The sequence below is a fragment of the Tripterygium wilfordii genome, chromosome 12 (genome assembly GCF_013401445.1).
Source record: "Tripterygium wilfordii isolate XIE 37 chromosome 12, ASM1340144v1, whole genome shotgun sequence".
Taxonomy (NCBI): Eukaryota; Viridiplantae; Streptophyta; class Magnoliopsida; order Celastrales; family Celastraceae; genus Tripterygium; species Tripterygium wilfordii.
The window spans coordinates 5,656,229-5,673,799 of record NC_052243.1 but is presented as its reverse complement, the minus strand read 5'-3'; the positions used below and the strand labels follow the sequence as shown (position 1 = coordinate 5,673,799).

The 17,571-nt window shown below is 38.6% G+C and overlaps 3 protein-coding genes across 3 annotated transcripts; 2 read left to right on the top strand and 1 right to left on the bottom strand.

Moving 5' to 3' along the window:
- Nucleotides 1-299: 299 nt before the first annotated feature.
- LOC120010183 lies at nt 300-7,770 on the top strand. Its single transcript, XM_038860899.1, has 2 exons — nt 300-429; nt 6,901-7,770. Exons 1-2 carry the CDS (start codon nt 331-333, stop codon nt 7,171-7,173), a joined length of 372 nt encoding a protein of 123 aa, XP_038716827.1. The 5' UTR covers nt 300-330; the 3' UTR covers nt 7,174-7,770.
- Nucleotides 7,771-8,493: 723 nt separating this feature from the next.
- On the top strand, nt 8,494-9,782 carry LOC120011144. The gene is made up of 2 exons (XM_038862208.1): nt 8,494-9,203; nt 9,285-9,782. Exons 1-2 carry the CDS (start codon nt 8,952-8,954, stop codon nt 9,453-9,455), a joined length of 423 nt encoding a protein of 140 aa, XP_038718136.1. The 5' UTR covers nt 8,494-8,951; the 3' UTR covers nt 9,456-9,782.
- Nucleotides 9,783-14,252: 4,470 nt separating this feature from the next.
- LOC120011587 (uncharacterized mitochondrial protein AtMg00810-like) lies at nt 14,253-15,472 on the bottom strand (the record flags this gene model as incomplete). The annotated part of the gene is made up of 1 exon (XM_038862737.1): nt 14,253-15,472. A coding segment is annotated over one exon (1,197 nt), but the record flags the coding sequence as incomplete, so codon positions are not given.
- Between the last annotated feature and the right edge of the window lie 2,099 nt (nt 15,473-17,571).

Here is a 17,571-nt window from a genome sequence, read left to right as displayed (position 1 = left end):
ATCAGATAAGAATAACACAAATTAAATGCCTCCCTTTTGAAACAATCAAGCACGAACTCCTCAATCTTCCTCCTTCTACTATATGTACAGCTAACAGCATGCCTACATGGTATTCTTGTTAGATCCCATTTCCTGCAACTACAATAAATGGCATCAAGATCAACCACAAACTTTTGTTGCATGCAAATGACCTCAAATTTCATATCTCCTGCCCATTTTGGCAACCACTTCCCACATTCTTTATGCTCAATCTCTAATTTCTTCTTTATCTTTGGCAGGACATTACCTTGATACCTATTGATCTTGATCCTATTCTCTGCCCACCTTGTCATGAAGTATCCTTTGATCTCATCCAACATTGTTACTATTGGTTTCTCTCTGAATTGCAGGATGGTTGAGTTGAAGGTCTTTGACATATTGTTTAACAAGGTATCACACTTGGCATAACCACTAAAATGTGACTTACACCACAATCTAGGATCAATTCCATTCAATTCTGCATATGCACCAGGATTAACCTTTTCGATCTCCTTCATGTCCCTTTCCCATGCTTCCCTATTTGTGGCTCTGGCAGCCTGCCACATAAATTCTTTCAACTAAATGCCAGGACATCTCTTGCTAATGTTGTTATACATATGACGTACACGGAATCTATGCTCATGTTGTCCTTCCAATGCTTCTAATACATGTACCAACCCTTGCATAATGAAATTCAGCTTAACATCAGAACATAAAACACATTATAAACGTTATATAATGAAATTCATTTACCTTCTGCTTGTCGCTTATGAAAGTGATCTTCCTTTTGGAACCAATGTCTTCCAACAACCTTGTCATAAACCAGTCCCATGTCTTTGTGTTCTTCACCCTCACAACTGCAATTGCAATTGGCAGCATCCCATCATTAGGATCTCTCTCTACAATTGCTAGCAATTGACCACCATACATACCTTTAAGAAAGCAACCATCCAATCCAACTATAGGCCTACATGCAGATAGAAATGCCTTCTTACATGCGTCCAGACACATATACAATCTGTCAAACTCGGGATTCAACACCCTTGAAGGTGTAGGATTCTCCACCTCCATTGTATATTCTGGTGGTCTATCTACCTTCACCATACATGTGCTGCCAGGATTCTCCACCTCCATTGCCCTTTTCCTTGCTCTAGATGCCATAGTCTTGCTAATGTCTATTGTGTACTTGTCTCTCACCTTTTGCATTATCTCCACAAGCTTCATTCTTGGGTTTCTTCTCATCTTGTCCACCAATCTATTGGCAAGCCACTTTGAATTTAACATCTTGTCCCCAGTTGTCCTCTCACAAGAATGTTCAGTCAAAACAGTCTTTAGCTCCTAACTTGCCACCCCACTAAGCTTCGAACAAAATAACAAGAAGTTACACCCATCCACACAACCTACCCATGCTCTCATATTGTCGAACTTGATCTATTTCAGAGACCATCCTCCTTGAATTGCATATGTATCAACTGCATCCTTAAACGAATCTCTGCATGGAAATCTGATACCAGTATGCCACTTGTAACTGTCCATGTTCTTAATGGGCTTAAATAGTGGATGAGATTCCCTTTTCTCACCATCTTCCTTTTCAGTAGAGCCATCATAACTCTGCAGTGAGTCTGTAACGTACTCTGCATCACTGAAAATTGTATCTTCATTAGGCGTAAAATTGAACTCATAACTCCTATCTTGCCCACCTTGATCACCCTCAACTCCCTCATTAGTGTACCTCGTGAACAAATCATCATCCATGTTGTCTTCATCACTGTCATTGAACCTCACATTCATGACACTTTCATCACTATCAAAATCAAAGCAATCATCGCTTTCAACCTCATCATCAACACTTGCATTCTGTCCAGTGTTTTCACCTTCATCACTAGTAGATAATGTAGCAGACCTTTTTTCTGGAAGCAAGTTTTTTCACCATCTGCAAGAACAATTGCATAACCTACTTTTCAAAATGAATCAGGATCACATGAAGAATAAACGAATTGGGTCGATTAGACTTGATAAACCGAGAACAGTGATGTGCGATCCTCAAAATTAGAGTAATGCAAGCTGCTTCGAAAATGAATCAAAGGTTGAAGATGGCGTCTCTCTCTCAACGACTGCAAGGGAGTGTACAAGCTTCGAATGAAAAAGGGGATGAGAACCTTAGCCCTAATTTCATCTCTCTTAGGGTTATAATAGTCATTTACTAGTCACGTGTACAATATATCTTATGCGGAATTTACACGTACATAAATAATGGAAACCAAAATCCAGGTCATATGACACATCAGCTTTTTCGGTGGCCGAATCTAACTAAGGGACAACTGGGATACATTTCAATAGTTCAAGGACTAAAAAGGGAAAAAAAAGAAGCTTAGGGATGAAAATGAAACCTGACAAATAGTTGAGTGAATAAAAGTTGCTTTTTGCCATTATTTAATAGAGCTTGGCTGATCGAATTTTTATTGGGCTTGAACCTGGAGGTTAGACTTGGTAGGGCATATAAATTCGAGTTCGGGTTTGGCTCGTTCAGAAATATAAAAGCCTAAGATCAGCTCGTTTGGGATCGATTTAAGTCAAAAATCCATCAAATAATTTTCTAACTAATATTTATTGACGCTCAAAGTTGAAAATTCTTCTTTTCAATAAAAAGAAGGACATTTACTGCTTCTTACTAGTAGAAGTAGATATTACGATTGTAATTAAGTCCATCTACTAATAACAGAAGTGGATACAGGGGATTACATTGGGCTGTAGTCCTCTTCAATTTTTTTTGTAAAAAAAGAATATTTATATAGTTATACATAAATAAAAATACACTTATATACAGTTATATATGGACTCATACCTAAATTTACACTTAGCGACCTAAATAAATGAATAAAAACACACACTTTATACACAGGTCCATACCTAAATATCTAAAGCTCTAAGTGACTAAGGACTAATTGTACCACCTAGGGCCCTTATTGACTAAGTCGTTGACTAAGTCTTCATTGTCTTCTTGTGCGAGCGTAGCCTCTACTTGCCCGATTGATGAACCGCTTCGTCTCCTCTTGTCCTTTGTTGGTGCAATTGTGCAAGTGTGTAACCATGTCAGTGTTGCTTTATAAGTTCATCTCAAGACTCTCTACTCGATCTCAATTAGCCTAAATTAGATGCCTAATCAACTAATCTCAATAACTTGTGCTGTAAATTTTGGGTTTTGCATGGTTCTTTACATTGAACGAGAACTTGCTAAGAAAGTCAATTTAGATTCAGTAATAGAAGATTTCTATTCCTTGAAGTTTCGTTGAGCACAACTTCAATAAATATTATTTCACAAGCCAATATTTTGTTTCATCAACTTCAATAGTATTTATGCTCGCATTTTTCATTATTTTATGTCATAAAATATCAAGATGAATGTACATCGATAATGTTATTTTAAATAGGTGTAATGTTGCAAATAGCCCTAAAAAAAATTTCAGACGGCGCTGCCCTTGAACCCCTGTTAACTTTTGGTAACCCCACATCAACTCCTAGCTTCGCCCCTAACTTTTAATTGCAGAGATTTCATACTGTAATTTGGTCTATTGTACAATCGTACCATTATTTGATAGTGTGTTCCCCATTTTTGACAATTGACGAGGTAAAAAGTCTCTAGTGACACACCACAAAACTAACATAAGGCCACACATACGGGAGATAATAAAACTTGTCATCACTGAAAGATTTTCCATGTTCCAACTCAGTCACCAAATGTTTAAACATTTCAAGTTAGTAACCTAAAATTCAAATTGTTACAATTTGGTAACTCAGATAGATTTTCACACTTTCAGGCAGTCAACCTACATATGTGGTGAATTGACCTTTAACTTCAACTATTGAAAATGTTGGATGTGGGCCGACAGTTGCCACATAAAAAATGTTTTTTTACCCAAAAAATTACATAATTAAATGTTTTAAACAAAATAAAAATAAGAAAAGGTTTAAAAAAACCCACCATGACGCCATGTCTGATATTACAGCCAAAAACCACCAAATCTCCAGGGGCACCATATTGGACCTCTAAATTGAGGTTTCAATATCCTTTAATTGGGTTATTTTAGTGTTTAGTTAATGTTATAATTTTATCCTTATGTTTTATTGAGATTTAGTATGGAGCCTGTTTTTGTGCGTGGTGACCGACTTGATGACTCAACCCAAAAAGATTGTTGCAGATCCAAAATGTAGATTTCTGGAAGCTTACTTCATGGAGCGGAGGTGAGGGCCTATAGGCCCAACCGGAGTTAAGTGCAGGGTTAGGGTTTATAAGTGTGATTGTAACCCCATAGCCAGATCTTCTATTCTTTCTCTGAAATAGTGAAAACTCTCGCCAACTCCATGAACATAGACACAGTTTGCCGAACCAAGTAAATCTTTGTGTCATGTTTTTGATTGCCCTTTTTTTTTTGCTTATTCTTTGTTGTTAATTTCTTTCCCAACATGTTTTCCATTGATTTTGTAGGAAAATGACCTAATTTTGACACAATGTGACGCTTAGAGCTAACTCTACAGGGAGTTGGGATGCCAAAACACAATCTGTCCAAACACCATCCCACGATGTCTGGATAGCCATGCAGATATCCCATTTCAGAACAATCTCAGAACTTGAGATAAGAGGAAACCTGTCTGGACATCTCCTAAGACTCGTCCAGACACCTTGGCTGCAATATAACTCTAGACATAAGAAAATGCATTCGAACACCCTTCATGAGTTCTCTGAATAGGTGACACAAACTTGTATTTTCATAATAGAATTTTGAGAGACTTTTTCTTGAAAAATCTCAATATTAATCAATGGGTGACAGTTTTATAAGGGTAAATAGGTAATTTTAGACACAAAAAATAGACTAAAACCCTAATTCAAGGGTTTAGCTCATATCTTTCATACATCTTTGATGTAGCCTCTTGCTTTTGTTTTAGGTTTTCTCTCATTCTCTCTAAAATCCATTGTGTAATCTCTTGATTTTGGTGTAAACTCTAATTTTAATCAATAAAATTGGATGTTTCCTATCAAGATCATGAATGGCTAGATCCTTTTTTTAGTCTCTAGTCCCAAAGGGTGGATGTGATTTTCTAGTCTCTAGTTCCTATCAAGGTATGTGTATAGAAATCATAGCTTCGATTTCTCCCTTTCGATTCTGTAATAGTTATGTGTTGGGTGCATACGAACGGATATGTGTTTATTGTGTTTTCTTGATTTGGAGTGTCATTTAGGTTCGACGACTAGGCTAGGCTCTATAATATTTGGTATATTGTGTGCTATGTATTCATCATGAATCTAGGAACTCAATTTAAAATGCTTGAATCGAAGTCCTTAATGTCCAATGCATGATTTCTCCAATTGTTTAAGCCAAATTGATTAGCCATTGATTATGTCTATTGATGATTGGATTTTGAAAAATTCATAGAATGAGCATGGTAGAGTTATGGTCAATTGGTCTTTGAGTGTGGAACTAAGGTGCTAGCAAAGTCGAGCCCTAAGGGGAAATATTAATCTATAAGACTAGGTGCCTATTTCTTTGCGTTCATCGTAGACCAAGAGGCATGATGACCTCTATGTTTGAACGCAAGTCTTTATGCCCAATTTTTCTTACATATGCATGATTAATGGTATCACACAATTTCATTGTGCATGGTTTCGAGTGTTTATAATATTACCTTGAGTATGAGAAATTATCATCCACTGGGACGGATTAGAAGTTAGAGTTTTTAATTACTCATTTTCGTAAAATCTTTGTTATTTTGGTTACAAAACGCTTTCATTGCTACCGAGTCATTTGACCCTATTTACCTTACTCACATTTATTTGTTATTCGTTGCGTTTTAGTCTAGAATTAGGTTTGCATTTCATCCACTCAAATTTGCATTCGTTTCCTTATGGATTCGATCTCGGTCTCCACTATAAGAAAACACGATTTTAGTGACGGAAAATTTTCTGTCGCTAATTAAATGATTAGCGATGGAAAATCTTTGACTTTTCATTGCAAAAGTAAAAAAAAAAAACCTTCTTTTAGTGACGGAATTTTTCGTTACTAAATTTTTCTGTCACAAAATCCATCCCAAAACTTGGTGCGAATTATCGCGCTAATTAGTGATGGAATTTAGCGACGGATTAGCTATGAAATTTATATTCCGTCGCTATATTCAATGACAGAATATATTTTCCGTCAGGTTAATACCACTTTTGCACCTTGAAAGATAGTGCATGTTCCACTTTACACACCATTGTTTAAATTGTTTCAAATTAGTCCCTCGGTCAATTTTTCCCCCTTTTGGGCAGTCAAACTGCCTATGTGGCACGCTGACTGCCCATGGCCATGATGACATGTCCAACGTCGTGACAAACGGTGTTAATAGTGATGATGTGGATAGATTTTCGTGCTAAATGTAGAATACCCTAGAATAGAAGAACACGAAAAGTCTTTTCCTTTCAAAATCATATCGACTTCAAAACCCTAGTTGTAGATTCTCTCTATCGAGTCCAACACTACGATCTTCTTTCTGCATCATTTTCAATAAGTTCATTACATATGCAGTGTATTACCTACATCACCTAAGGGGGAACAACGAACAACTACGATTTCCACATAGGGTTTTAAAATCATAGGAGTTATTTTATGGGTTATAGAGTATTGGTTGTTGAATCATGCGATTTCAACCTAGGGTTTATTATATAGCCTAGTTTAGCGAGATGGTTTCCATTTTGACTGTGCGAAATGCGATTACGTCTAGGGTTTTAAGAGTTGCATCTGTATTACATGTTTGTGATACTCTGTTTTAGACCAGTTGTTTATTCAACGATCAAACCCTAATACTGGTTCTGTTAGTCATTTATGATGTGATTAGGTTTTTTTACAGACAATGAAGCCTGCTCCAAGACGACCTATGACAAGGTCAAGTAACAGGATGAAGAGGACAGTTCAACCTAAGGGCTGTAGTGGGATAATGAATCTAGATTCCAGTGATGATGAAGTTCTCGACAATTTCATGGCCAGTTTCGAAGGTAGTCTTCAGGGTACTGCTGGTAGGTCTGGTGTTGTTGCTGGTGGAGGTGGTGGAGTTGCTAGTGAGGGTAATACTGGTGGAGGTGGTAGAGCTGGAAATGTTAAAACTAGAGCTGGTAAAGCTTGAGTTAGAACTAGAGGTCATTGCTGCTGGCAAAGGGAGTAAGAATACTGGTTTCAGTAATAGTCCTGGTGAGGTTAATGTTGATGGTTCTGGTGACAATAATGTTGATGGTTATGTTTGGGGTAATCATGATAGTGGGGTGATCATGCTGGTGGGGAGGATGATAATGAGGATTCAAATATTAGAGAGGTTTATAGATGTGATGATGATGACATTTTATTGTTCGATAATGATAGTGATTGGGAAATAAGAATGCGTGTTAAAGGGAATCCTAAATTCATGCATGATGATAATAGTAAGGAGTATGTATTTGAGCTTGGAATGGATTTCTCTACCCTTAAGGAGTTCAAGGACGCTGTTAGGAGTTGTGCCATTAAGGGGGGTATCCTATTATATTTCAAAGGAATGAGAAGTTTAGATACAAGTGAAGTGTGATTTAGGTTGCCTATGGGTGATCTGGTGTTCTAAAATAACTGGAGAGGCTACTTATCATATTAAGACTTATGTGAGCAAGCATATGTGCAATAGAACATTAGACAACAAGCAAGCAAACAGTTCATGGCTTGGTAGAAAGTTGGTGGATAAGCTGAGAGGGGAGCCAAATATTAGTGCTGCTAATCTGGTAACCTATGTGAAAGCAAATCTTTCACTTCATAATTCAAGAACTCATGCATATAGAGCTAAGAAGAAGGCACTGGAGATAATAGATGGGACTCATTCAGAGCAATATGGTCAGTTAAGAAGTTACTTGGCAGAGCTACTAAGGACCAACTCGGGCAGCACATGCAATATAATTGTGGATAGGAATAGACCTAAAGATCTTGCACTATTCAAGAGGGTTTATGTGTGCTTGGCAGGTTTGAGAGATGGGTTTCTCACAGGATGCATGCCTTTGATTGGATTGGATGGGTGTTTCTTGAAAACATATTATGGTGGCCAGTTACTAACTACAGTGTCATAGGATAGGGCTAATGGAATTTTTCCTATTGCTTGGGCAGTGGTTGAAAGGGAGAATGGAGATTCTTGGGAATAGTTCATAAGGAAATTATTGATGGATATTGGAGGCTTTGAATCAAGGAGATGGTGCTTTATTTCTGACAGACAAAAGGGTTTAGTGCAGGCAATTGAAGGACTATCTACTGGTAACCAACAATCAATTGAGCATCGTTTCTGTGTAAGGCATATTTATGCCAATTTCAGCAAAAGATGGCCAGACATCAGATTCAGGAAACTAGTCTTCGATTGTGCAAAGGCAAACGCAATGCCAGAATTTTAGAGACGAATGCAATATATTAGGGACCTTGATAAGGATGGTTAGAAGTACTTGAACAATATTCGACCATGTCTATGGACTAGGGTTGCATTCACAATGCTTGAATGGATTAGAGCAAAAGCAATGGATAGGCATGTTAAGCTTAGAATTAAGATGGAAAGTAAGCAAGGTTTACTTGTACCAAAAGTACATGACAAATTAAATCAAGAGTTCAGAAAAGCATGTCATGGACAACAAAATGGAGTGGAGATAATCAACACTCTGTTTTCCAGGTTTTATTCTTTCTCTTAATAACTGATTTAAATTATGGGTGTCTTCACTAACTCTATTTATACAATAGGTTTCCAAGAGGCCACATCAATATATTGTTAATGTGGATGCAGCCTCTTGCACATGTAGGACATGGGATCTATCAGGGATTCCATGTACACATGCAGTGGCTGCTATTGGTTGGCTTCACAAGGATCCAACTGACTTTGTCCGTACTGCTTATACAAGGGAGACATTCATGCGGATTTACCAACATAATGTGCAGCCAACAAACGGACAGAATTTGTGGTTATCCAGAGGATGTGACAAAGTCATTCCTCCACCAATGCAGGTTGTAGATGCTGGAAGACCAAAGAAGAAAAGACGACGTGAGCATGATGAGCCTAGATCTGGTACACGGTTGCGCAGACGATATCCCAAGGTCAAATGCACTTGTTGTGGAGTTGAAGGGCATAATAGAAGAAGTTGCCAAAATGAACCATTGTCACAGGTAAAATAAGTTGATTGTTAAAATAATACTAAAATGTTATTGAATGACATTAAACCTGAATATGATGTTACTGAATGATAACAAACCACTGAGCATATAGGAACTAGTGCTTCTGCTAGTGCTGCTGGAAGAGGTGGTGGTAGAGTTGGTGGGAGTGGTGGTGGCAGAGGTGGGTGTACTTCTGATGTAGGCAAACTTCCTGTTAGAAGGCCCATTATGAACAATGCTTCATCCAGTGATAGTGCCATTTGAGAACAGACCAAATGCTTACAACCCAACTATAAGCCCTGGAAAGGGTAACAAATCTCGTGCAATAAGGAGGTTGCCACTAACAATTTCAACCATTCAGGGAGCAACATCCAATGCAAGGTATACTGTTATGTGGAATTCAATTCGAGAATCAATGACTGCTGCGAGGAAGGCTGCATAGCACGTATGGATAATATATTTTGGATAATATGATGCTAGTTCTAACAAGTATTTTGGACAATTAGTATATGGTGCTAATGATATGTAGCTGTTATGGATTTTTGTTATTATCAAAATTGGTCTCATGTTAGAACTGTGTATTTTGGGACTAATGTGAACTCTCAGTGTTCGATTTGAAACATTTAAGTATTTAAAGTTTGAATGTGTACAAATAACGGCTACTACTGGTATATGATATGGATTGGTCCACATGTTATTTTGTCTTTCAAAAATTGTTTATATCCACGTGGACTATGGTCATGGGCAGTCAACGTGCCACATAAGCAGTTTGACTGGCCAAAAGAGGAAAAAACTGACCGAGTGACTAATTTGAAACAAATATATCATTGGATGATTAATTTGAAACAATTTAAACTATGGTGTGTAAATTGGAACATGCACTATCTTTCAAGGTGTAAAAGTGGTATTAACCCATTTTCCGTCACTAATTAAAATTAAAAAAAAGTTCTTTTAACATTAGCCACAAAATATACTTTCCGTTGCTAATCTATCAGGTCATCAATCCACATGAAAATTTAAAATTTGGAGCGCGATTACTCCCGCATCTATTCAAATTTCACCACAATCTTCTATAAAAGGTATAAAAAGAAGAAAACCCCATCTTTGGTCACAACTGATCGATCTCGATCTAGATCCCAAAGAAAGCTCAAGAGTCTGAATCCTCACCATGGCCAGAACCAAGCAAATAAATCAAAAGTCCACCGGAGGCACGGCGCCAAGAAAGCAGCTCGCAACAGATCTGTAGCTTGGGTGCTGCTGTTGTCCCTGGCTATAGATTCTTTCCCTTATTTTTTGTCTTGGCAGTTTGGGTGCTGCTTTTGTTGTAGGCTTGGCTAGTTTCAAGGATATCAAACTCGTTTACTGCTTTCCAAAGGTTGCTGCTCTGCTGCGAAGTAGAGATGCGGAAGTTCTGGATATATTTCTATTATGTAAAATTCCAATCGAGTTCTTTGTGTGTATGTTTTGTTTTTTTAGTTATTTGTGTTTATCATTTTGTTTTTTGGGTGCTTTTGGGGTCTCCCGAAATTGCTTTTTTGGTGATAAAATTGTAATTGCAGAGAAAAATTTCATTGTTTTTGAAGTTTCAATGCCCCTTGGGTGTCCCCCTTTTTAGTGTTTCATAATCACCATTACTCTGTCATTATTGATAACGTCAATCAATCCATTCCTTGGTCTTCAACTCTATTGTGGAATCCATTGTTCTATCTAACTTTCCTTCAAAATTATTTTTTTTTTTAAAAAAAACAAAGCTAGCGACAACATTTTCCGTCGCTAAGACCGTGAACAATTAGCGACAGAAAATTCCATCATTAAATTCCGTCACAAAATTCCGTTGCAAATAAATTTCATCACTAATTTTCCGTCACAATTCCATGGCAAATTCCATAACAAAAACATCTGTCACAAACATCCGTCGTAAAAATTTTGCAACAAGCTTTTTTGCAATGGAATATTTTCCATCACAAAATCTGTGGCAAAATTATTTTGTGATAGAATTTGCTTAATTTGCGACGGAAAATTCTGTAGCAAATTAGCTGTTTTCTTGTAGTGTCACCGTGTATATTACTTGTTGACTACCTTGCACTTGAGGTACGTTCACACACATATACTATTTGGTGTCGGCCACCTGAATTGGCCATCTTGGGCCACATGCTACACGACCCAAAGCGCCCAAAAGTCATTAAACCTATTTAGGCATGGGTCAATTTCTTTTTACTTCAATCGGCCAAATTACTCTTAAATAATAAATCTTTACTTGGGCTTCCCTTAGTCAATTTGGGCTAGATAAAGATCACGGGTCAAGCCACCTCTAAGCTTTTTGCCTTTTTCCATTGGTGCATGTTTCATGCACTGGTATACTTAGTCACGGTCTTTGCGACTCGGTCACCGACCTCCCTTACCCAACGACAACCGACTGGGTCATCATGGGAGAGGCTAAGCCCCCACCAGCTAGCAACCACCAAAGCAATGATTTCGCTGCCTAAGATCCCTTAGCCCCGGTATCGTGATCGAAGATCACCAACCCCCTTTTCTCCATCCACTTGAGGCATTACCTTCATCCTCCGTCTAAAAAATTACCCCAATTTGGGGTTATTCGTCTTTGGCCATCTTTCCTTCCGGCGAGGGATGCCCCATTTGTGATAGTGACCGTGTAGTGGTATGTGGATGTAAATGAATAATGAATGTGTATGAACAAGTAAAAAGAAAGTTGTTAAACTGTACAAAGTAAAGGCATTATTTCCCTAAAATAAAGCAGGCAACGACAAAATTGGTAGCGAAACATGGAACTCCCTATTTCTCTTGGTATGATGGCTTGACCCTCTCGATAAAAGACGAGGTCTTTTCTCGATCATCCCCTTCAAAGCCGCTAACTATGATATCCAGCCTGGCGGTTGGGAGTGTGCGCTCGCACGTGTCAGCATAACACATACGGGCACTTATGCTATGCTTGTTAGATTCTGTCTACCACAGTTATGGTGTGTGATGCATGAATGATAGCAAAGACATGAAATGATGTTCGACATGAGACTATGCTTGTTTCCGAGTGTAGGATGAACAGGAGACACATGCATATGTAGTTCATGCACAAAACTATCGATCATGATGAGAATGAGAATAAAAGATGAATGAAGATGGATTCATGAGATGTGTGTTTCAGATACCATCTGACTCCCACCATCATGATGAATCCGATGGTCACCAGTGTATTTCTCCTTTTATTATGAATTATTCTATATGATGTTAATGTAAAGTATACTTACCTGAGGTGGTTGAAGGAAGATATGAGCCCTTACCTATTATTCCTTCCTTTTGACTTTTTCTTCTAGAATCTCTCGTCACTTCCTGATTTTGCTCTTTTTGGGGGCAGAGATGCAGGACCAGATAATTTCTAAAATGAGGCGACCTGAGATGCCTCTGATTCTCCCTTGACTTTGGGATGACCAAGGATCTCACGTCTTACCCCTTATTCTTTTCGATGGCCGGAGACTTATTTAGGCTTTCTACTCTCTTTCCCCATAAATCTTTTTCTCAGGAACCCGCCCATTTTTCTTGAGCCCTTGCCCCCTTTTTATCTTTCTCTTTCTCCTTTCTTCTCAAGCCCTTCCAACATGGCCTTCCCATTACTGGGTCCTCTTTTGGAACTAGTTGGGAAACTTTACTTCGTGAGGAAGGAAAATATGTCGTTCTGATTTTATCCCTTGGGAACTAAATCGTTCAAGGGGCCTAGTCCACTTTCGAAGGGTTAGGCACTCAAAAGGTCTCTTGAATGTGAATTTGTTCCTACTAGGATGCACATAGGACCTTGCATGTTATGGGCCAATTTGAGACCCAGGGGTAGGAAGCTGCATGTCACGGGCCGGACAAAATTGGGGCACTACACACATGCAAACATTTTTATTTCATTCTCGAATGAATCAACACCATGATGAAAAGGATTTACTTTATTTCATTATCTCCTTCTTTATGTTTGTCATGATAAACATGATTTTGCTCATCACATCTTTTAAACTGCACAAATTGTTGTTGAAATCAATGAACCTTCTGTTGTTTGTCTTCAATCATCATATCATGAATAGGAAAATAGTGGTTTTTTCGTGGAGGCATCTTATAGGCTCCAATACCAATTTGACACCTGAACGTGGTAGGGTTACTCAGATTGATTTTGGCAAGATTACAAGTCCCACTACGAATAAATAATATGGACAAAGGGTTCCAATTGTGGCGAGGTCTCAATCATTATTTTTAGAGAAATATTTGTCTGTTAATTTCTATATCCCAAACCCTAAAGTTCATAGGTATCAACATGTCTAGTCGGACAAGCTCATCAAATAAGCCGCTACCGGGAGTTTCTCCGGCAGCATTCTAGGCCGCTATTATCAATGTCTTGTGTCACAAATTAATACCATGAAAACTTACAAACATGCCAAGGATGGTTTATCCCACAAATTAATTAAGTTGAGATGTGATAAAAACAAGTTTATAATTGCATTATTTTCACTATAATCAAAACAAAGAGTAATTTGTTGGAAGATTTTGGAGAGCAAAATAAAGATATCCAAAAGTTGCTACACCAGTCTATAATCTCAAAACAATTTTCTTTTAGCCTCTTGCAAATTCATGCTCAACAGCCTTGTTAAGCAAGCTATCTCGATCGAGAAAAATTCCTACCGGTGAAGAACCAATCCCTCGCGCCATGGCAAGCATAATTTCTTTCATCAGAGACCTAAACTCTGAGCGATCTATATTCCCATTTCGATTTTGATCAAACCTCTCGAAAATGATATTGTAAAGTGTTAGAGAAGTGAAAGGATATGTTAGAGAAGTAAAAGATCTGTATTTCACTATATGTTGATTGTGTACAACATGCCTTTATATAGGCGTTAGAAAGGAAAAGTAAGAAAAATAATGTCAATAAAGTAAATCAAAGATATTGTTGATATCTTTGACAAATTCAAAGATTTTGTTGATTTGTCAAAGATATCATTGATATTTTGTAGATATCTTTGACAAATTCAAAGATTTTGTTCATTTGTCAAAGATATCAAAGATTTTGTTGATATCTTTGACATCCCCCCTCAAACTCAAGTTGGTGCAGTAGAAGTAAGCTTGAGTTTGGAAACTAAGTCTCTGAAACGACCTGGCAGGAGTGGCTTGGTGAAGAGATCAGCAGGTTGGTCAAGAGTAGATATTGAGCAGAGTTGAATAGTTCTCTGTGTGACATGCTGACGAGTAAAATGGCAATCAATCTCAATGTGTTTGGTACGCTCATGGTAAACATCATTGTGAGCAATGTGGATTGCACTTCTATTATCACAAAATAGAGGTGTAGGACTGGGAGATTGAACTCCCATATCTCCAAGAAGCCAACGAAGCCAAACAATTTCTTGAGTGGTAGTAGCAAGTGCACGATATTCAGCCTCCGTGCTCGAACGAGCAACTGAAGTCTGCTTCTTGCTTCGCCAAGAAATGAGAGAATCCCCTAACAAGATGCAAAAGCCAGTGGTTGATCGTCTATCAGTGGGATCACCAGCCCAATCGGAGTCAGAGTAGGCGCGCAACTCAAGTGAGGAAGCAGCAGAAAAATGAAGGCCATAATAAAGAGTTGCTTTGATATAACGCAATATATGAATGACTGCTTCATAGTGGGAAGAGCGAGGAGCTGACATGAATTGACTAACAACATGTACAGCATAGGCTATATCAGGGCGGGTGACAGTAAGATATACGAGACTACCAACCAATTGTCGATAGAGGGTGATATCACTGAGAGGAGTACCATCAGAAGGTTTAAGCTTGATATTAGGTTCCAGTGGAGTAGAAGTAATCTTACTATCTGTGAGACCAGCCCGAGCAAGTAAATCAGAAGCATACTTAGCCTGAGATAAATAGTACCCGGTAGTGTCCGAGAGTACTTCAAGGCCAAGAAAGTAACTTAGAGAACCAAGATCCTTCATCTCAAATTGTTGTTGAAGATATTCCTTAAGATCAGTGATACCAGAATAATCATCTCCTGTAATAATCATGTCATCGACATAAATTAGTAGAAAAACACAGCCTAAGGCTGTCCGACGAACAAAGAATGCTGAGTCATAAGAACTGGATTGAAAACCACGTTGTTGAATAGTAGAGCTAAACTTGGCAAACCATGCGCGTGGAGCTTGTTTGAGGCCATATAAGGCACGACGAAGGCGACAGACTGTATTAGGGGGATGTGAATAGCCAGGAGGAGGTTTCATATAGACTTCTTCAGCAAGATCACCATTGAGGAAGGCATTCTTCACATCCATCTGTGACAATGTCCAGCCTCTAGCAGCAGCAATAGCTAACAGACTGCGTACTGAAGTAAGACGAGCAACTGGAGCAAATGTCTCTTCATAATCAATGCCATACTCCTGAGTAAAGCCTTTAGCAACAAGACGGGCTTTGTATCGCTCAATAGAACCATCAGACTTGGTTTTTATTTTGTAAACCCATTTGCAACCAATAGCAGACTTATCTGGTGGGAGAGAAACAAGATCCCAAGTATGAGATTGCTCAAGTGCCTGCAATTCTTCAGACATAGCTTGTTGCCAAACAGGATTAGATTTGGCCTCCGAATAGAACTGAGGCTCATATAAGGTAAGAGTAGTGGCAAAACACTGAAAATCACGAAGTTTAATAGGAAGTTCTCTTACCCGGGTAGAGCGTCGAAGAGTAGGGGAACTGGTAGTGTCTGCAGTAGATCCATCAGACAAGGAAGACAGTTCAGGAGCAGGCAAAGTAATTTGAGTGTCACCTGTATGAGACTCAGAGGGAGATGGTTCATCAGGAAATAGATCAACCATGTTAGTGGGAGAAGGAAGAGATAAGAAATGTGATACTGAGGAGAACAAAGTGTTTTCCAGAAATACGACATGACGAGAAATGCGAAGTCGTTTGGAGATAGGATCCCAACATCTATAACCTTTATGTTCTATCCCATACCCAAGAAAACAGCAAAGATGAGTACGAGGTTCTAATTTAGTGTGTTCATGTGGTTGAAGGAGAACAAAACAAACACATCCAAATACTTTGAGTAAACTGTAGTTAGGAACAGACCCATAAAGACGTTCATAAGGCGATTGATTACCAATGACTGATGAAGGAATCCGATTGATGGTAAACACAGCAGTGAGAGCTGCTTCACCCCAAAAACGTGTAGGACAAGAGGCAGAGATAAGGAGAGCCCGAACAGTATCTAATATGTGTCGATGTTTACGTTCGGCTCTTCCATTTTGTTGGGAAGTACCTGGACAAGAACGCTGACAAATAGTGCCATGGTCATGTAAAATGGTTAAGAATTTAGAATCCTTATATTCCATGGCATTATCAGTGTGAAAAGTTTTAATAGGACATGAAAACTGAGTTTTAATCATCTGAGAAAATTCATGATAGATTGTAGTAAATTCAGAACGAGTTTTCATGAGATAGATCCATGTAAAACGAGAGTAATCATCGACAAAAATTACAAAATATTTGGATCCCCCCATAGAAGCAGTAGGAGAAGGTCCCCAAATGTCAGAGTGCACAAGGTCAAAAGGTGCATGAGAAACAGAATCACTATTATTGAACGATAAAGCAGATTGTTTAGCTAGAGGACAAGTTAAACAATCAAAATGATTATTAGAAACAATTCCCAAATGACCATGAGAAACAAGAGACTGAATACGACTAACAGAAGCATGACCCAATCGAGAATGCCAGAGACTCAAAGAGAAAGCTGGAACTGTGGATGCAGCGAACTCATGACACGGGAGAGTGGGATGCAAGGGGTGCAAAGAGATGAGCTCATACAGTCGCCCAACTTTACGGCCTGTCCCAAGCGTCTGTCCCGTCTTCGGATCCTGTACAGAACAGCCAGAAGGAGTAAATAGAATATTAAGACCAAGTTCACATAACTGACCAACGGATAACAGGTTCAAAGTGAGTTGTGGAATAAGAAATGTATTGGACACTGATAGGTTTGGAGTAGATATGTGCCCAATATGACTAGCTTTTATCCTTGAACCATTGGCAGTTTGTATAGATGGCAAATGCGAAGAAGAGTGTGTGGAAGTGAAAAGAGTAGAGTCAGCAGTCATATGATTGCAACATGCTGAGTCAAAGAACCATGATGATGATTTACCTGACACAGTGGTGGATGCTGAAATAGAATGGTTACCAGAGTTAGAAAGGAATTGACGAAGTAGTGACTCAAGATCACTGGTCAATTGAGTGGTTGTGGGTACATGTTCAGGACTCTCCTGTGCAGTATGATCAGTTGTGGCAGCGGAAAGAAGTGTTCTGGAATGAGTGCCCTGAGTTGATCCACCTTTGCTGGGACAATCTTGTTCATAGTGTCTTGGTCCAATTTTGCGAC